Here is a 20530-nt window from a genome sequence, read left to right as displayed (position 1 = left end):
AAACTGGTGGTGGGACCTAAAAGAGGATAAACTGATCCTTGAAATGTCCTGGGGTGGGTGGGAGAGGTGGGGAAAAGAAGAATGACAAGTTTAGAAAGCAATCTGTTATCACCTGTAGATTTTGAGACCTCAGAGTGACACCTCAACAGTGGCACTTTATGATACTGTTGCCATGTAATGAATACATATTTATTTAAATGTCTGTTGATATGTAAACCACTGATAAGGAAGCAATACAAGTTATTCTGATAAAGTAAATCAACCTTTATTATACTTTATGAGTAGTGGGACACCTAACAGTTCTGGAAAGTGTTGCTGAGCCGCTCTTTCCCCTTCTGTGTTCTCAGACAGCAAACTGATACTAGTTTAGTGATGCTGGAAAGAACATTCAAGTGGATTTTTTTGTGTGTGGTTTTTTTTTTTTAATCCTTCCTTTTGGGAAATAAATTTTCAGACCCTACAAAAATACTTCTACAAGTGATGTAGTTCTTTATAGTTTGGATACTGCGTGGCAGTCAAAGTTGTCCTGAATTTACTTCTCCATCATTTCTGCCTTTCACATTTTCAGTTTAGAAAAACTGAAGTCCCACTCAGGCAGCTATTCCACCACAGGGAAGGTGCTCTCAGACTCCTTGATTCATAAGACAGGGGCGTTCTATTCTTATAATTAAAAAAATGAAAGAAGGCAGGTCTCTCCTGGACTTCAGGCACCTGCCAGCCTTCTCTGGGTGATGAAGCCAGAATGGCTCTTATATGTCTTCCAGATCAGTCTACAAGATCTAGCTCAACCCTGCCTCCAGGAGAGGTTTAGCTCCTAGGCGTGCAGGTTTTCTCTTGGTCCACAGCCCCAAGATCACACGGAAAGTATTTTGGAAGGGACCAGTATTTGTCACTGAACTGAATGCTTTGTGTTTTGGCAATTCAGGGCTCTTGTCCTCACCGCTTCTGGAGCATGTGACATGCTCTAGGGACTTCCTCATGACTCACAAAGTGTACAGGTGCTTGTACAGACCACATCATCTGCCTATCTAAATTTGTCTTTAAAACAATGAAACAAATCCCCGCATTGCTAGACACCAAAATATACGTTACCAGTAAGATCGAGAGAGAGGACACCAGGGTACCTGACTTCTTGTAAACTCACTGCACACTTCAGTTACATGATTCAGAAGGCTCACTGGAGTTAATTTTTATCTCAATGGTATTATGTAGATGTATCAAGCAAGCACGTTTCAATGTCTTTTCTTTCAGTCATTAAGATCCATTGTATGTGTGAGGTATTTTTCCATCTGTTTTCCTCTCTTCCTCTACTCCCCTCCTCCTTCTCCTCCTCCCTCCCCATTATTTCCAAGAGTCAGAATCAACCAGCATGAAGGAGATCACGTGGAGCAGACTCTGGGCCAGAGTCTGTGGTGAGATGATTCTTTCTACACGTTTACTGGAATCTGGGGCTATCCATCACGTACGCTTAGCATTCCTGCCTCTGAGCCAGGGCAAGACTGTACAAGTAACAATGTACGGTACAACTGTGAGTTTACGTAAACAGGCTGGGAGGAGCCAGGTTTTCTCCCATGTTCAAGACGGTGATCTGAGGCTGATAGTGATGTGTTAGATTTACATTAACGTTATTCGTTCCATCCTGAATGGATCCCAAAGCCCCTAACTGCCACCCAGTACGTGTATGTAAACATTTTTGGGTGACTTAATGTAAATATGTTCTAATGAGAATTAAGTATAGTATCTTCCACTTAAACCTAGCTTGCTGTCTCTGTGAGATGCTTTCCTAATCCTACGGTCTAGAAACTTCAGGTACAATTATCTTCCAGTTATGCTGATACATCTGAGAAAATCTAAGGACATTATGGCAAATGTGTTTTCACTTGCAGCAGTTTGTCTTGAATTAACTCTTTCCCAGAACCACTGAGGCCACTGCTCTGAAGAGCTGCTGCCTCTAATGTGGAATAAAATATATGAATAGACAGAAAGCTCTTTATTGTCGATTTTTCCATTTAGATGTTGTTTATATGAGTGAGAAGCTGAGGTGAGCAGTGAAAGATTAGCTGCTACTTATAAGTAGCTGGTTGGGATTTTTTTATATACACACACACACACTTACAAACTGCTACTCTACAAATAAGTGCCAGTCTCTAAGACACCAGACCTGAATTTCCTAGAATTAAATGTACTCCAGAGAACTGTCTCTGAAGCAGCTTAGATTATAAGTGTCTAGGGCTAGGGGAACAAAAACCATCAGGAAATCCATTTGTATGTCAGTTTTTAAAAGAAACTACAGCAACCTATTGAGAAATACCTCACCGCTTCCATTGCAAAAAGTGCCAGAAATAGAGCGAAGAAAGTCGTGTTTAGACCAATTGTTCAGGGGGTTGCCTTTATTCCCTTCTAGATGCACGTGAATTTTTCTGGCCAGCCATGCATACTAGTTCCCTACCTGTACACCCCTCATAAAGGCAGAATGACTCCTAGTGACCACGCACAGGTCCTCTGTGTCCCTAGGGTTGAGAAGGAAATCCATGGTCTGTGATACAGTCCTTCTCCTTTGCCATTGACTTTAACTCTGGCAACAATAAGGGATATGCATAACTCATAGGAATTCCTTGTTAAGGAATAAGTATTCTTTTAGAGTTTGGTTTGGGAGAGTCTATGACTTTCTTTTCATAGAACCATAGAATGGTTTGGATTGGAAGGGACCTTAAAGACCATCTAGTTCTAACCCCCCTGCCATGGGCAGCGACACCTTCCACTAGACCAGGTTCCTCAAAGCCCCATCCAACCTGACCTTGAACACTGCCAGGGATGGGGCATCCACAACCTCTCTGGGCAACCTGTTCCAGCGCCTCACCACCCTCACAGTGAACAACTTCTTCTTTACATCTAATCTAAATCTACCCTCTTTCACTTTAAAGCCATTACCCCTTGTCCTTTCACTACACTCCCTGTTAAAGAGTCCCTCCCCATCTTTCCTGTGGGCCCCCTTTAAGTACTGGAAGGCTGCTATAAGGTCTCCCTGGAGCCTTCTCTTCTCCAGGCTGAACAACCCCAACTCTCTCAGTCTTCACAGGAGAGGTGCTCCAGCCCTCTGATCATCTTCGTGGCCCTCCTCTGGACCTGCTCCAACATGTCCATGTCTTTCTTATGCTGGGGGCCCCAGACCATTTTTTTTTTTTTTTTCCTTTGTATTACCATTAGAGTTGACTCATTTGAAATGGTTATTTTTAAGTTTTTCCCTTCTGCAAGGCAGCATTCCCTCGTGTTGATTATTGCTTTGGAGGAATAAGCTGTTTTAAAGTTTTCATAAGCAGCAAATCTGCAACTACTACACTTTTTTTTTTTTTCTGAAAGGATGTTAAAAAGCAGAGTTGCGGTTGTGATGCCTGTTTAGACACAATTCTACTGTTTTTTCTCTTGGGAAAATATCCTCACACACTCGAGCCCTGGGGGAGTCTTCTGAGCTGGAGAACATCTGGCTCCAAATCAACATCTTCCCTTGGTCCAGCTTGGGCTCCTATTGCATTTCTGTTTGTGTTGGGGATGGGGGAAGAAGGTTAGAGATTCTGAACTGAAAAGTAATGGAAATGCTGGGCTTGTAGGTGTCGCATACCTACCCATGCACGGATACCACATTCCAGCTCTAGAAAACAGTGCAGAAAGTTTCCTGCTTGTTTCTTTGTCCCTTGCTGCATTAGCCCTGTTAACATAAATGGGTTTTATTGCTCCTGATCCCACAGATTTGAAACTGTCCTATTTGGTTCTCCAACAAACGTTATGTACAGCTCTAAATGTTACCTCAAAAGTACTGATGGCTGCCAATTTTTTTCTCAACCTGTAGTTAGAGGGGACTTTGACAGTACTTTCACTAGAGTTTTACCTTTTCTTGTTTCCAAAGCCATAGCATCACAGACTAGGGATTACAGATACTCACCAAGGGATTTCTCCCCTGGATTGAATGGGCTGAAGGAATCTTGGATTTAACTTGGATGAAGATCGGTCTCTCAGAATATTAATACTCTCGTAGCTCGCTCTGTGGCCTTCAGAATACAATTGTGAAACTTGTCTTATTGCAGTCATCTCCCTCAGTGCTACCTGTCCTAGATGGCAGCTGTCCTTTCCTGTTTGTTCTGCTGGTTCACTCTGAGTTGTCCACAGAACCTGAAAATTAATCATCTGTTGTCATCCCCTGAAGTAGTACTTTGTTCAAGTGACTTTAACTTTTCTAAAATCTGCAGTGGAGAGCAATGGATATTCTATAATTTAGCTCAGCAACATCCAGAAATCATTGTATAGATTTGACATTGTAAGGGGATTTTTTCTGCTTTTATGCTATGCAACACCCTACTTTTGTCACTTTCAAAGATCTACATGAGCAAGTTTGTGCTACAGTCTCTATAAGACAAAATATTCAACATGTCTATATAGCATATTTTAGCACACATCTGATGCTGGACCTACTGGGTAGTGCCAACTGAGGAGCAGTTAGAAATAGTAAGAAGGGGCAGGAAAATGCTGTTAATATTAACAAAACTGATTTTATGAACTTGTAACTTTCTCACCCCATTGTTTGTGAAGGGACTGCACTTCAGGAACAAATGAAGAGCTGTTTAGGGTATATGGGAAGAGAGACTGGTAACTGAAGAACTGTGTCCTATACTGTGCATGAATTTTACCCTTTACATGCAAAGATTTGAAAATCTACATTCAGAGTTTAAAGAAGAATAAGGAAGGGGTGGTAGGTTATGTAGGCATATGCAACTGACTAACAGGGACTGTAATTGACTGTAGACTGCTTGACTAAAACCTAAGCAATGTTAAAATTTTAAAAAAGGTCTTGTGAATGCATCCTAATTTTCAAAAATATCGTGGTATTTTCACTGTGTCAGTAAAATAACAAATGATTAGATTGAAGGACATGGTACTATGAGGACATTTAGTAAAACTAGGATTTACAGAATTATTCAGCATTGCTGTTAACAGAGGTTATGTTAACACTTAAACCAAAAAAGCTCTTAGTCAAAACCAAACTAGAACCACAATCACCTGTGAAGCTGCCAGATTCTCCTGTTGCAAGACTCCTGTAGAATTCCCAAGCTGATATGAAAGAAAGGATGGTGTATGGGGCTATTTTAAGTGCAGGCGGATACAGTTCAGCTTATTTGTTCCTGGAAACGTGGCCACTCTAACTCCTTGTCATAGCAAATAGATACTGATTCCTGTGCCTGCTTAAGCAAAGGAGATCACTTGCAGGTCATTCGGAGTGGCCCACAGGCAGAGCACCAACCAGAGGAAAAGATGGTGATTTCCAGGCATGGCCCTGCAGAGCGCTGCCTACAGAAAAAGCCCTTCTCCTACGGCCTCCTGTTCACCAAGGACAGGGCCAACTGCAGTCTTGCTCTAGCAGCTCTGGTATATATACTGCAAGGTTTAGGCTCTGCATTGTACTTTTAAAAATGCAGACAGGATACGGTGAATAAATCTTAAGAGTGGTTGGACTCTGAAGGAACTTAAGTGAAGGTAGCTATAATGGTAGTGGATTCTAAGGGAAATGAAAAAAAATGACTACTTGTGTAACTATCTGTATAGATCTGTGCAGACCAGAAGAGAAATCAGGTACCTCAAATGGTAGTGAGGAGGGTGTTAATTTGCAAAAACTCCAGTCGCAAACCAGCAGCTTCATTTGAAGAAAATTATTTTCTCAATTTTTACTGAAATAAGAAAATGAGCAAGACTTTTATCCACTCTCCCCCACCTCCATGCAAGGAAATAGAGTTGTGCTTGACTTGCATCCTCTTGTTTCCATAGTTTCCCAAGTTTTAGTCATTAATTATGTTCCTTTTGTATTGAAAAATCCTAAGGACCTTTCAAATAGACTAAATATTTTGGATGCTATGAAGACAACAGCAAAGCAAATTATCTTTTCAACTGCAAGACAATATAATTTGAAATTGTGTATATCAATACTTTCCAAGTTTGCTCCATTGCTGTGACTGTTATTACACTTCAAAAAAGAAATATAGAAGCTAAGGCATTTCACATGTTAAACACATGAGAAAAAAAATGTTACAAAGACTGAAGAGCTGTTCCAACAGTAATATGTAGCTATTTGAAAAAACTACAGAAAGAAGAAACAATTGAAGAAACAATTATTGTAGGTCCTCTCTGAAGTGTAAACTCCCTTTTGTGGTTTTTATGGATTCTACAAAGTGTTGGCAGATGAACAGTGTAATAAAAAACATTACTGTTCCCAGTTGTCTGCTCTGCCCCTCTTCCAAGTGTCTAACCCACTACCCCTGAGCAGTCAGAAAAAGAGACATCAGCTGCTTCTGTGAAAAAAGGGGGAAAAAAAAAAAAAAGGCCTTTTAGTATAAGCCTGACTGTCATCTGTTTAACTGAAGACGGTGGGCTGCACATTCATGTTGCTTAGGTGTGGGGATACTGTCCCTTGCAAAGGACAACGGTGGGGTGGAAATTCTTACCCCGCTACAGCAAGGCTTGTTACACTGTCTGCAGCTCCCAGTTACGCACCAAGTTAGTCCCGACTGTGTCATTTAGTTCATCTGTTTGGGTGGTAATTACAGAAGAATTTGGGTATGCTACTGGTTGTTCTGAAAACTTTGACTATGGAAAATGAGGCTTTTCTAAAACAAATCATAGTTTTACATGATGAAACTACCTTTGTAAGTACATTCTGTGCACATAAGAAGGCTAGTTTTCACCTGTTTCCAAAGGTGAATAAATTTACTTTTAATGAATTGTAAGAAAAAATTAATAGCATTAAAAATTCCATTTAGCTAATTTTGCAGACAGAAAACAGCATAAGTGTCTAAGTGTTATCAAATGTTTTCAATTTACTCTTGGCACAATTATTTCCATGCTTGAATTGGGAACTGAACAGATGCCAAACCAAGGAAGTAAGTGCATGGAAAGCAAACTGTTGAAACTATAAAGAGATTAAATAATGTTTCTGAAAATTGTATTTCTATTTGGAGACCTGATTAAGGTTCTGGAGCATCACTTTGGTAGGCAGCTAAGAGCATAAAGCCAAAACAGTGTAACTCAATCTGTGTACAGCACTTACACATAGCTTTTTATTTTATAGGGGACATCTGAAATTTGACAGTTTAGGTGAGCATATACTTTAACTTGTTTAGCTTCCTTAGTTGCTGAAACAAGACAGGTATTTAAACAAATGTTTTGATTAATAACCAATTATATCAGCATTTCATAATTATTCTAATTAAAATGACAACGTGTTTGTAATAAGCAAGGCAACACTCAGGTAAGCTTATCCTTAATGCGTGTTCCATACTGGACTGATGTGTGGCTGGCATTTTTACTGTTACGGTTTTGCCTCTTTTGTGTTTTTGTGGTCTAGAAAATCTTCAGAGATTTCCCCAAGTGCGTATAAAATTATAGAGAAAAGCATATTGGTATCATTTGCACAATGAGCTTGAAGTCTTCTACTAAAACAGATCAGCTTCTCTGCTCTCTGTATTTATGGATTCTGTTCCATGCTGCAGTCATTCCACCAAGGTCCGATCCCCACAAAGGCTCTCTGAGTTCATAAATCTCTGTGCAGTCACTGCAGGGGGACTGGAGTTGTGACATGAGATGCTACTACATTTCTCTGTAATAGTATGGTTTTAGGGGCAATGTTTTTGACGGTGTTTCTCGAGATTGCATCATTTTATTATAAGCATATATATTTTGCTGTTTCCAGTTAACATCAGAACAAATTTGTGATTCTAACCTGTATTTTATGCAAGGTATATTGCTTGTATTTACCCCCTTTTTTTCAAAGACTTTTTTTGTTCTGAAGCATTTTTGGTGGTTCTTATTTTGTCTGTGTCTTGCTCACAAGCGTCTGTCTGTGGTGTATGCACCAGTGTCCAGAGGATTAATTAAAGTAAAAAGAAGTAGAAAGGAAGACGTACTGAAATTTGGTTTAAGTATTATGGAATGCGTGCTCACCATAGATACAGCATAGCACTTTAGTGCATCTGTGTGATCAGTGACAAGTGACAGGGACAACACCTATTTCTCTAGTGTGCCTGCCAGGCTCGCCACCACACGGCAGCAGCAGGATTGTGGGATCTGAAATACAGGGCTGGCTTCTGAATTTCAAGCGCCCTGTAATTTTCCTTGCTGACAAATGGGTATGAGATAGCCGCAGAAAAAACTCCAAACATTAGTCACACTGCTTTCTGACAAGCAACAATTACACTGAATAGGTACTCTGTCATCTTGTTCCAGTTGAATTTTCTGAAGAACTTGCTAATAAAAACGTGGTTTATGCTTACAAGCATGATATACTGCTTCAAAAAGCAAAGGAAACAATAGCTTGACTGAAGTTTAGTAGCATATTGTCAGCTGTCTGTTAAAGTTTGCTGCACATTTATTAGTTTACGTGTCAGTGTTTACATCTAGTTTTGGGCTATGACTCCCCCTCCACCAGTTTTATCTTCGTATCTATTTTCACATTAGTATGTTGCATTAAGATTCAATGCATTTTTTTGTAGACATCCAGCATGTCCAATAAGTTCAGAAATAGGAAGATTTGTCTTAACTACATTAATGTAAGCACATGTTTGAAGATAGTCAGCTATTTATATAGCTATCTAGCCTAATTAGCCTAATAAATCTTGCTAAGCCTGCCACGTGGAGAAAAGTGACGTGGTACTCCTAGGCGACTTTGGCATTTCAGAGAGGTTGTGGTCAAGTTTCTTGGACCGAAAGCATGCTCTAGCATTTACTTTAGTTAAAGATCAAAGCCCTCAGGAAATGCTGTTCTTCTGTTTTTCAATGCCCCCAAAAGTAAGAGGAGTGTGAAAACATAATTGTGGCTTATCTGAAGTATAAGTTTACTGAGTGATCTTAATATACTGTTGATTTGGTATCAATACCAGCACAGAAGTAAGATGAACTGGGTTGTAAAGCCTGTGAGGTTGAGGCAGTGCCATGAGGTGCCTACAGTTTCTTTCTAGAGATATTAAAATGCACAGGTTTTTTTCACCTGATGATAGAAGCAATAAATTTCTGAGGGAGCTGAAGATGACCTCCGTACTCATAGGCCTATTGTAGCTATTCTAGCCTACGTATGTACGGGAAGATCTGTACCTGGATTTCAGTCTAGGATTGGATGTTAGTTGACTACTGCTCAAATACGTGCTGTGAAATGTTCTTCCTGTGCTTTGGCGCAGATGCCGTTTTCCCCATCGTGCCCATAAATACAGTTTGAGGATACAGTCTCACTGAGGATATTCTTCACTGCTGTCGAGATGAAGATTAAACCGAATTCAGCCTGGTTTACAATTTGCAAAAAGATGAAACGAGGCGAAGTACTAGGAGCAAGCTTATTCTCAGGCCAATCAGCTGCGGCTCAAATGAAGATGGTTTGTGAAGCAAAAAAAATCTAATCTCAAAACCTTGCTTGCCTGCTAATACATCATATGCAGCACTTCACAGAGCAATTTGATTTGGCAGCAGTTTGTTGGGTAAAGTTTCAGGTGGTAGCTACTCTGTTCTTTCCACTGCAACAAGGGGACTTGCAGGTATGACTGACCGGAGTAGGAGACTGGCACTCCAAACGCTCCAGGAAACAAGGGCTCACTTTCTGTTTATTTCTGTGACCACTTCCCGCTTACACTAGCTCTTGTGAGAATTTCAGTCTGCACCTCGACAGCGGTAGATGCCAAAGGCTTGGCTGGGGGGCTCCTATCTGTGAGGATAAACTCCGCGCTACCGGCCGTGCTGCCTTGCGCTTTGGAGGAAGCGGCAGCGCGACCTCTTCAGCAGAGCGGGCGGGCGTCTCCCGCTGACGAGACCGACATCGGACCGCTCCGGTGGGGCGGCATCTCACACAGCAGCGAACCCCCGCAGCGCTTGCCTTCCTCCCGGCCGTAAGCTGACCTCCTCCGGCTGCGGGGCAGAGCGTGGAGAAGCCGGGTGCAGCCGCGAGCGCCGCTGCGACCTCAGCCTTGTGCGCAAGGCGTGGGTCTGAACGAAGCCCGGCAGCTCCAGGGCAGCAGGCGGATCCCCCGCGCTGCGGCAGCCTCTGCGCCGCAGACTGGCTACATCACCTCACGGCTACCGCCAGCGGACCCTCCCGGCAACGGCCGTATTTCTGAGCAAAAGCCTTTCTCAGGAAAGCAGCCCGCGGGGCTGCGGGGATCCCCTCGGCCGTCCCCTCAGCCAGCGGTACCGGGCGGCAGCGGGGAAGCCCCAAACCCGAGGAGTTAAAGAAAACCAGCTCCCGGCTGGCCAGCGCCTCCAGGACCCGCCGTAACGCGCCACAGCCCGACCACCCGGATCCCCGAGAAGGGGCTCGCCGGGACGCGGCCCCTCAGGCCCGGGCTCTCCCTCCGGCTGCCGCGGGGCGGCCCGGCCCCGCCCGCCGTGGCTCGGGGCGGCTGCCCGCCCTGCCCCCCCCCCCCGCCAGCGGAGGGCGCCCGGCGCGGGGGTGCTCCCCGCCACACCCGCGGGGTCCCGGCCCTGACCCCGGCCCCGGTCCCGGCCGATCGCCGCCTCCCCGTCCCGCTCCCGTCCCCCGAGCAGCTGCGCCCGCCCCCACAGCGGCGCCCCTGCCCCCGCGCTCCGACTGCGCACTCAGCCGAGCCCGCCGGCCCCAATCCCCTGAGAACCCGCCCCCTCCTCGCCCTGCGATTGGCCGATCCCACTGTCTCTCCGACGCCTCCCCTGCCCATTGGGCGAGGCGGGGGCGCCCCCCGCCCCTCCCGGTTCTGTCGGTTGAGGCGAGCCGAGAGTAAATAGAAGCAGGAGCCCAAAATGGCGGAGCCGCCGAGCCCTGTTCGTGGCGCGGCGTCGCCCGAGCAGGAGCCGTTCGGCGCCAGGCCGGCCCCGGACGCGAAGGTTTCGCGTGGGTCCCAGCCAGCCGCCAAGAAGATGAAGGGAGCCGATGAGAGGAGCCTGAAGGGCGCGAAGCGCGTCAACGGTGAAGGGGGCGGTGGTGGCGGCGGCAACGGTGGGAGCGGCAAGCAGTCGCTGCCGCTGCCAGCGGTCGTGCCGAGCTACAGCAACCCCGCGGCGTGGGGCTTCCCCGCGCTCCCTCCCGGCCCTTCCGGGAGCGCGGGGGGCTTCGCTTTCCCTTCTCAGCTGCCCCGGAAGCTGCTGTCGCCCGCCGTTTTGCTGCCGTCGTCCGCCTCGCCCTCCTGTTCGTACCAGCAGCACCAGCACCGCCACCACCGGCACCGCCTGGCTCTGGCCGTCGAGGCGGGAGGCTGCGGTAGCGGCGGGGCGGCCGGTGCTGGCGGCGGGAGCGCCAAGCCGAAGAGGCCCAAGGAAAAGCGGGACAAGGAGAGGAGGAAGCACGGGGCCCTGCCCGTGGTCGCGGCGGTGGGAAATGGCGGCGGGGGCCTGAGCGCGGCTGGCCGGGAGGAGAACGGAGAGGTGAAGCTGCTGTTGCCGAAAGGTGAGGGGCGGGCGCCGCGGCGGTGCGCGGCCCGCGGCGGGGGGGGGGGGGGGGGGGGGAGCGCTCGCTGCCCGCCGCCCGAGGGAGGCTGAGGGGCGGGAAGGGAGGGCCGGGAGGAGGGGTGGTGAAGGCTGGAGGAGCTCTGGACGGGGCAGCAAGCCCGGGCTGGGCAGGTGTTGTACGTGAAGGTGCCCGGGGCTGCTGCAGCCGCCGTGAGGGAGCAGGAAATGGTTGTGATGCTCGGATCGAGCCGTTAGAATGGCCGCCTGCTCCCGCCCCGCTTCAGGACGCCGGGGCCGGGGCAGTGCCGCTTCGCGGGGGCCTTACCTGTCCGCCCCCTCCGCCCTGCCCTCTAGAGAGCCGGGGACAGCTAGGCTGGTGGGCTGCGTGCTAGACCCCGGTAGGAGACCGCTGGCGTTGTGTAAGTTTGTGGAGAAGGCAGCGGCGGCTTAGTCTGCCGTCAATCCTGTCAAAAAAGGGGGTGTGGAGTTAGCGATGGCGTCAGCTAGAAGCTGCCAGAGGCCTTAGGTTTTCATACCTATTAGGGAAGTAAGGGTGCCCAGTAATTTACTAGAGATCTGCGAACAAAACTGAATTTCTGTCGTTGTGAGGGGAAAAACGGGGAAGACCACATGCTACAAAAAAACCCCAGTTTTAAAATTAAATCCCGAATTATGTCCTTTATTCAGTTATTAATTTTTACAGGCTAAGTCATTGAGTACTGGAGAGCATGCAGTTAGATACGTAGGCTTTTGAAATCTCATTTAGTTGCTGCTTCAGGTTTGCTTTATTTCTGAAGATCACTGGGGTAGAATCTTCCAAGAAATGCTCGAGGCCTTCAGGAGAAGGGGAGGAGTGCTGGGTCAGTTTATTAATGGGGCTGGACAAAAATGGCCATACCAGGTAAGACAAGATATTAGGCTAGATTCTTGCTTATGTTCTTAAGGACTGTGATCAACAGTAGATGCTTAGGAAGTAAAAAGCAATATGTGAATATGTGAAGACGGTACAAGCATACATGCTTTTATTTTCAGTGTGTGCTTTCCCAGTCTCCAGTGACCTTAACCCGATGTTGATGCTTTTGCATTTACAGTGAAGTATGAAGAACTTGAAACATTCACTCCATTACCTAGTTTAAGCAAATTTCCTTTCTTTCAAAGGAAAGATAAATTGTAGCTGTTATGTAGGTTTGGGTTACTTTGGTTGTGGTCTATACCTGTACTTAAAGGATGAGGCAAGCTTGTAGAGAATAATTATTAATAGCAGTGTGCCTTTTTGTCTATTGATTATGTCGTCTGGCTGCCTTACTGTATTTTCCACTAATTGCCACTAGTATCTTAGTCTCTGATTCATTTACATTTGAGTACTTTCTTTTTTTAATTACTTGTTCTTTTTGGTCAGCGTGTTGCTTGTATCATTTTGTTCTTGGAATCTTGATTGGTGGTACAGGGGGCTTTAAGTATGTCACTTCAGTGCTTTCAAGTATTTTATTTTAGTTTTTTTTCTTGTTCTTGTCCAAAAGAGGGCTTGGGAAAAGTCTTAAATGATACTCAGTACATGTTTGATGTTGGTGAAACCTCCTTGTCTTCAAGGATAGCCACTAAGAAACTCAACTGAATATCTTTCTAGCAAAGCTATGGAAATAAGAAGCATATTCACTCAGATTTTCATAGTTTCCTACCAGTGTTACATATTCATGTTAATAAATCTCTGAAAACGGTATTACAGTAAGAGGATGAAATGGTTTTTTTTGCACATTGGTAAAATAAATGATTGTACTGATGGTGTCAATTGAATAATTGTTAATTGAACCCTCTTGGAAGCAGTGATTCATCTTTAAAGAGGAGATTTTGCACCTTGCATCCGGAAAGGATATTTTCTCAGAACTTATAGACTGACGGGCACAAGTACTTGCCTTTTAGTTGCTGTTTGCTCAGAACAGATCTTTTTACCTTTCGCTTATTTCTTGAAAACCTAAGTACAGGCAACAAATAACATTTTCCAAGGCAAATGATGCCTCTTTGGTATCTGGGTCTCCACATTTCTGTTTAGACGAAGTGGTTCCTATAGCTAAAATTTTGTGGCATAGTTTCCTATATAAATGAAAAACTTACTGTATATTTGTGCAGAGAAGGCTGTAAGAAGGTGAGGGATGCACTGAGTCTTCTGCTGAGAGCAGCCAGCCTTTTCAGAATGGTTCTGTATTTGACTGTAGATTAAAGAACAGGTTTGTGCTGTTAATCCTGTGAATAATTGACTTTTCAGAGAGGAAAGGAGAAATGCAGTTAAGATGTAGGGAGAAAAGAATGACTGGGGGGGGCATGCAGAATCCTAAGTACAGAGGAGAACTAAGAATGATATATTAGGGTGTGAGGTTGGAATAGGTAGAACCTGTGCTTTGGGATTGCTGGGACTATGGCATAGTCTGGAAGAAGATACCATAGGAGCTCTGGTTGCAGCAGTGAATGAGTGAATTTGAAATATTGACATGAAAGAGGGAGAAAATAGCATGCAAAAACCATGTAAGAGGTGATTCTGATCCTGTTCTGGGGCAAAGACGTACGTAGTTGCTGTAGAAAGGCAAGGAAGGTTAGAGGAAGGATGGGATAGAGTGAAAAATTTAGGCAGCCTACAGATACAACATCAGGGTGAATTAATTAGAGGATTTTGTATAATAAAGCAACCTGAGAGGCTTGCGCACACAGAACATATAGGTGGAAAGTAGGAATGAAATATATGTCTCTTTAGGTGTAATGAAATGAGTTCATAGAAGCTGTCGTATGTGCAGCTGGTAATACTTTCTAAAAATCAACCTAATGCAGACAAGTGCAGTCTCCTGTTCTGGAGTCTGCAGTTAGACAACCATTTTGCTTTTGTGGTGCTATGGAAAATGAGCAGCAACACGGAATTGACAGTATTGATGGTTTTTCTCTCACAGCATTCAGAACTGATATGTGTATCAGTGTTGCACCTGCCAGAAAGAAAATTGTGCAGATGAGGAGACTAGAGGTGCAGAAGTCTCTAAAAGAGGCAATGTTATCAGAAGAAAAGCAGGTGGAATGGGTGAGATTTCCTTGATCGTTTTGAGGCTCTGAAGATGGAAAAACTCCATCCATCTAGCCAAAGTGGAGATGCATTGCACATGGTACGTGGGATGGAGTGGAATTTTTAATTGAGCTTGGTACTGATAAGGGTGCCAGTGTCTATGAATTGGGAGGAGTCGCGTTTCTAATCAGTGAGTTGTGTGTATACTCTGCTACATACAGCAGTTATGATGCTAAGAGTAAGAGCTTTACCTTGGTGGAAGGGAGGGAGGGCCTGCACAGAGCTTAAACGAGGAATGAAGCTAGGGGGATCGGGGGAAGAATGGCAAAATTTGTCTCATGGGATTGCTGAGACAGTGTAGACAAGATAATACAGGGAATCGGGGTGCGCAATGATGCGGAATGAATGAATGTGAGATCTGGACTTGGAAAACTGTCATCATAGGACTTTGAGCAGTACCAGTAGCATTTTCCTATTTGTAGTTTAATTACTGTGATGATGATAAAGGGACATTGACACCGAGGAGGAAATTGTGAGATTTTTCACCTACCATTCAAAAAAGCTGATTATAGGAGCTGATGTTTGTTCTTCGCTTGCGATAGTGATTACAAGGTAAGAGAGTGTAGTTTTGAGGCACCTTTCTTTTCTAAGTGATAGGAAGATGTTGAGCTTGATTATAGCCAGGATGGGTGATGTGTTTAAAGCTCTTTAAAATTTTTGTATTTTCTTCCTTGAACAAGTCTTCATTTACAGATTTCTCTGGTCTTCTAATTCATTGGAAAGACCTTTAACTTGCAGAGTCATAACCAGGCCTTACTTACAGCTTGTGTTTCAATTAAATGAATGGAGTTGAGTGAACCCTTCTGAGATGGTGATCTAGCATGCAGAGAATCTGGAAGAACATTTTTCCGTATACATGATTTATCCTGCAGATACGAGGTTTAGACTGTTTAAAATAAGCTTATATTTCACTTGTCAAGTACGTTCTGATAGTGGAATTAGAAGTTGTGTAACTATTTTTGTTTTAAAACATGGTGTTAATCAGACGGAAATGATTGCTGTTCCAGTTTATGACTGTACTGGTTCAGTTAGTCATTTAACTGATACTCTGCTCTAGCAGTTCGTAGTTGAAATTGTTTTCTTAACAGTGCAAAGCTCAGCTCAGCCACTCCCCACTTCATCAGATGACACCTGCCCCAAGTTTTTTGGTTTGGTCCATAGACTTGCTGTAAGGTGTGATTCAGATGCATGCACCATCTTTTCTGGGTTTTGTGCCATTTCTGTGTACCTTTTCCTTTTCTCTTCATTTTTTTTTCTTCAATGATTTATTTGCTGATAACCTTAGTTTGCAAGCAATTACAAAATTACACTGGTATTTTTAACTTGCAGATGGGGGTTCTCTATATGAGCAGGAAAGCTGAACATGGTACTGTAGCTCTTGTTTTTACTTCTAGTCTTCCCCCCCCCGCCCCCACTCCGCCCCCTTCTTTCTCTTGCTGTCTTGAAAAGATAGGTTAGATTTCAGGTGGGCATTTAGCAGTGATTCTTCTGATAACTTTGGTTTTTTTGGGTTGCATGACACTTCCAGGTTTTAAGTTTTCAAGAAATTGCACTTTTCAGGCTTATTAAGTTCGGTTTGCATCCGATAGGATGCTCATGTCATATTCTGACTTACCAAAGTAGGCTGGAGAAAGTTTTGGATCTTCTTTTTGCCTCCTTTAGAGCTGGGACCATGCATCTTGCTAGTTAGATTGTCTTTTTTTCTTCTGCTAAACATTTCCTCCTTCTGTTTACTTTTATTTCCTTTGCTTTTTTTTTTGTGCTCTGTGGCTTGACTCACTTCCCCCTCCCCCCTGCCAAACTCCTTAAATTTAGCAGTCATTCTCATGCTTGTGAGGCCTCATGATCGCTCTCTTCTGAATTCTTTAATATATTTCTGTTTAGATACCTCACTGTAATTGGCCATGTCTGGAAAGTGTTTAGGGTTTTAAGTGTAGTATACAAGAGGAAGAGGGACCTCTCAGATTTCTTTGGATGTTTGAGATTTTTATGCAGTTTAGTTTGAGAGCTGATAGTGGTATTAACTTAAGTGTCCAACGTTGAGATGAATTTGGAGCAGTGTATCTTTCTCCTGAGGGGCCCTGTCCCCTTTTTGTTTCTATGAAATAACTGTGAAGCTTTGCTAGGCAGAACAAAATCTTTCACTTTCTAAGCTGGCCAAAAAAGCAAGCCCCGCCTGTACCCCAGAATCTAGCTCTGTGTAATTTACACTGCAGAAACTTATTCCGATTGTAGAATAATAAATAATTTTTCTTAGTTGAAACAAGACCAGTAGGCTGAAACATCAGATCTGAAACCGCTTGCAGAGGCCTTGTTTGTAGCTGTCATGTTCTCCACTACTGATTTCTGATGCAACTCCCCAGTGCTTTGCGCTTAAAGTTGGCTCATTCAGTTCTGCATGTAGAAGGTCTCCTTTAGAGTGCAAAGATTAGAGGAATTGTAAAGATTAGATTTAAATTTCTTGGAAGTGTTTTGGTTCTGAAAGGGGTCTGTCTTCCTTCCCATTCACTGGAGGGATTTCTTTAGTCATATCTTGGATGTTAAACTTTAATTACTGAAAGGGATGTCAGCCAAATACTCCTCGTTATTGGAATGAGAAAGCTGTCATGACTTTTGGGGGGGTTGATCTCAGAAATACTGTATGGGTTTTTTCATGTTCATTAAGTCAGAAAGCCTGCTCTCCAGTGTATCTTGTATGACTTAATAAAAGTGCAGGTGTCAAAACCGTTAACGTAGTGGTGTTAAACATACTTCATGTTTCTGCATAACCAGATAAACATGGCTTCTTGAGGTTTTATTTTTATGGGTATTTGTATAAAGGGAGGAGAGTGGTGATAGAAGGGACCGTAACTGATGTTTATGTACTTCCCTCCTCCTCCCCCTTCCCTTCAGTTACAATACTGTTGGTGTTAACCATATTGATGGTGTCCGTTAGCAGTAGTTTGTAAATATTTTGCCTGATGTGCGGTGACAGCCCTTAAATCAAAGGGAGGAGAGAGAGGCAGAATACTTTGAACATAATCTATGACTGACTACTAATGTGGGTTACCATCTGGAAAACTGATGCAAAGCAGCTGCAGCTTTTGGCATCTGACAAGGTTGTAAAGCTTGCCTCTTTCAGTGCTGCAATGGACTTGCTTGAGCTGCTGTATTGGCTTCAAGGTGTGAATTTCAGAAGGTGACAGTGACCACGTTGCACAGTCCACTACAGAGTGTTTCCCACTTGACTCCTTCTCTATGCACTCAATTTACCTTTTTGTAGAAAGCTTGCAGTAGAGGCAAAGATCTGGTTGAATTTCTGGAATCTGAATGGTGGTGTCTCTGAATTTGTGTTCCTTTATTTACTACTTAGGAAATCACTGCAATTGTTATGAGAAGGTATCTACCGAGTTAGGAAACAGAAAGCTTCTACTATAGCCTTTATTTGTAAATGGCCGTTTACCTTATAAATACAGTACATATTCCATTTCTTTTATTCATGTACTTAACCCAACATCCAGAAAAAGTAGAAGCTTTTGGATTTGAAGAGGAAGTATGCATATCACTCTTAATTCATTCAGTTAATCATGTGGATTCACTGTAAAGTGAAAACATTCTTCAGATACCATTTAGGAAGGTGAGGTAGAACACTTCTTCATAATGGAATTCTTCCTGTTTGTGTACAGCACTTTTTTTAATATACTGCTGTTGCTGCATTTCATTCATGGGTGTACTGTTTCTATGACACTAAAACCAAAGAATATGGACTTGTGACACTCATTGTGAACTTGAATGAGACATCTAGAAATGTCTTCATTCCTTGGGTGTTGTATTTCCTCCAAATAGGGATACTTACTCCTACAGAACTCTGTATTTTAAAAAGGATACACATGGCATTAGCTTATTTAGTACAGTTGCATTGGGTTTGCATGGCAAGGTTTTGGTAGTGGGAGGACTACGGGGGTGGCTTCACTGAGAAGCTGCTAGAAGCTTCCCCCATGTCTGACAGAGCCAATGTCAGTCGGCTCCAAGACCAACCCGCCGCTGGCCAAGGCTGAGACCATCAGCGATGGTGGTAGCGCCTCTGAGATAATGTATTTAACAAGGGGGGAGGAAAAACTGCGTAACTGCAGCCAGAGAGAGGATTGAGAATATGAGAAAGCAACAGCCCCGCAGACCCCCAGGTTAGTGCAGAAGGAGGGGGAGGAGGTGTTCCAGGTGCTGGAGCAGAGATTCCCCTGCAGCCCGTGGGGAAGACCATGGTGAGGCAGGCTGTCCCCCTGCAGCCCAGGGAGGTCCACAGTGGAGCAGATCTCCACCTGCAGCCCGTGGAGGACCAGTGGAGGTGGAGACCCCTGGCAGGACCTGTGGCCCTGTGGAGAGAGGAGCCCATGCTGGAGCAGGTTTGCTGGCAGGACTTTTGACCCTGCGTGGGAGCCACACTGGAGCAGTGTGTGCCTGAAGGACTGCAGCCCATGGAAGGGACCCACGCTGGAGCAGTTCATGAAGAACTGCAGCCAGTGGGAAGGACTCATGTTGGAGAAGTTTTTGGAGGACTGTCTCCTCTGGGAGGGACCTGATGCTGGAGCAGGGGAAGGGTGAGGAGTCCTCCCCCTGAGGAGGAAGGAGTGGCAGAGACAAGGTGTGATGAACTGACCCCAACCCATGTTCCCCGTCCCCCTGTGCTGCTGTGGGGGAGGAGATAGAGAAAATCAAGAGTAAAGTGAAGCCTGGGAAGAAGGGAGGGGTGGGTGGACAGTCTTTTTAAGATTTAGTTTTTATTTCTCATTACTCTATTCTGATTTTGATTGGTAATAAATTAAACTAATTTTTTTCCCCAAGTCAAGTCTGTTTTGCCAGTGATGGTAATTGGTGAGTGATCTCTCCCTGTCCTTATCTTGACCCATGAGCCATTTGTTATGTTTTCTCTCCCCTGTCCAGCTGAGGAGGGGAGTGATAGAACAGCTTTGGTGGGCACCTGGCATCCAGCCAGGGTTAGCCCATCACAAGAGTGAAAAGTAACTCTGTAATAGTAGAGACGTTTTTTTCTTCAGGCAGTAGAGCTCGAAAGCTAAGGAGTGAGCCTAAATCTTACTGGACCTTCCATGGATGATTCCTACTATGCTTGGAATTTTTATTTTTTTTTAAACCCTAGTAGGGAGTATTTACAAACTCTGTTTAGTCCTTGACCAGTTATTTCCTGAGCACCATATTTTTCTGTCAGTAGCATATGAAGCTGATGTGCCTTTTCGTAGGGGAAAAACTTTATGAAAAGATACAGTGTTCTGAATCTTTACCCTGGGATACAAATTACTTCAAACTTTTGGCTTTTGGTTGTAGTGTAGAGGTAGGTAAAGGAGTAGGAAGTCTGTATGTGTGCAGGAAGAGCATGTGGTACAATGAGCAATGATGTGAGATGACTCTAAGGGTTACTATGCTACAATAACGTTTATATGTATGAAGAGTTTGTATGTATCAATTACTGTGTTTTAGTCATAATTGTCCCTAATGTAATTGTTAAATAAACAGTGGAAAATACAGATTAATGTGGAGAGACCTGAATATATGATTTGGTCTTTGGAGGCAGCCCCTAAAATTCATCAAATGAACAACAGGATAATGTTTTAAGGACCACTGACTCCTTTGGGTGTTGAATGTCACAAGGAAGCAATTGCAGCTGTAGTAAGCATTGGGCTAAGGAGAAATAGCTATCAGCTGTCCCAGTACACTATAGTGAGTAGAAACAGACATCAGTCAATCCAGCTGTGTTCTGGCCAAATTGAGAGCTAGTGCATTGCTTAGGGATGACTTTAAGGATTTTGGTACGAGTGATGTGTTGATAAAACAAAGTGCTAATTTAAATCTGTAGTAGAGGAACTGGTATTTTCCCAGAGACACCTGTTTCATTGCATTTTTTTTGTTGGTGTCTTATATGGCTATTAAGTATTCTTTTTTGTCGCTTCAGATGTGATTCATGGTATCATGATGACTTTCTCCCATTGGAAG

General features: G+C 44.1%; 1 protein-coding gene and 1 long non-coding RNA gene across 4 annotated transcripts in view; one reads left to right on the top strand and one right to left on the bottom strand.

The window, feature by feature from the left end:
- Positions 1-3017: 3017 nt before the first annotated feature.
- Positions 3018-10513, bottom strand: LOC138688950 (uncharacterized). Of its 2 annotated transcripts, XR_011327742.1 has the most exons (4): positions 9257-10513; positions 6252-8754; positions 5627-5717; positions 3023-3534 (listed from the first exon to the last, which is right to left on the bottom strand). It is a non-coding gene; the product is annotated as an uncharacterized lncRNA (long non-coding RNA). The 2 variants fall into 2 exon arrangements; XR_011327741.1 differs by having other exon boundaries at positions 3018-3534; positions 5627-8754.
- Positions 10514-10733: 220 nt separating this feature from the next.
- Positions 10734-20530, top strand: part of RSBN1L (round spermatid basic protein 1 like) — a 55978-nt gene continuing 46181 nt past the window's right edge. For both annotated transcript variants that reach the window (XM_069801733.1, XM_069801732.1), the window contains exon 1: positions 10734-11440. In XM_069801733.1, coding sequence (XP_069657834.1) covers positions 10798-11440 — 643 coding nt within the window. In that variant the 5' untranslated portion in view covers positions 10734-10797. The remainder of the gene's footprint in view (positions 11441-20530) is intronic.

This window comes from Haliaeetus albicilla, chromosome 14 (genome assembly GCF_947461875.1).
Source record: "Haliaeetus albicilla chromosome 14, bHalAlb1.1, whole genome shotgun sequence".
Lineage (NCBI taxonomy): Eukaryota > Metazoa > Chordata > Aves > Accipitriformes > Accipitridae > Haliaeetus > Haliaeetus albicilla.
Note: the sequence above shows the minus strand (reverse complement) of the source record. Positions and strands in the feature narration are given on the sequence as shown.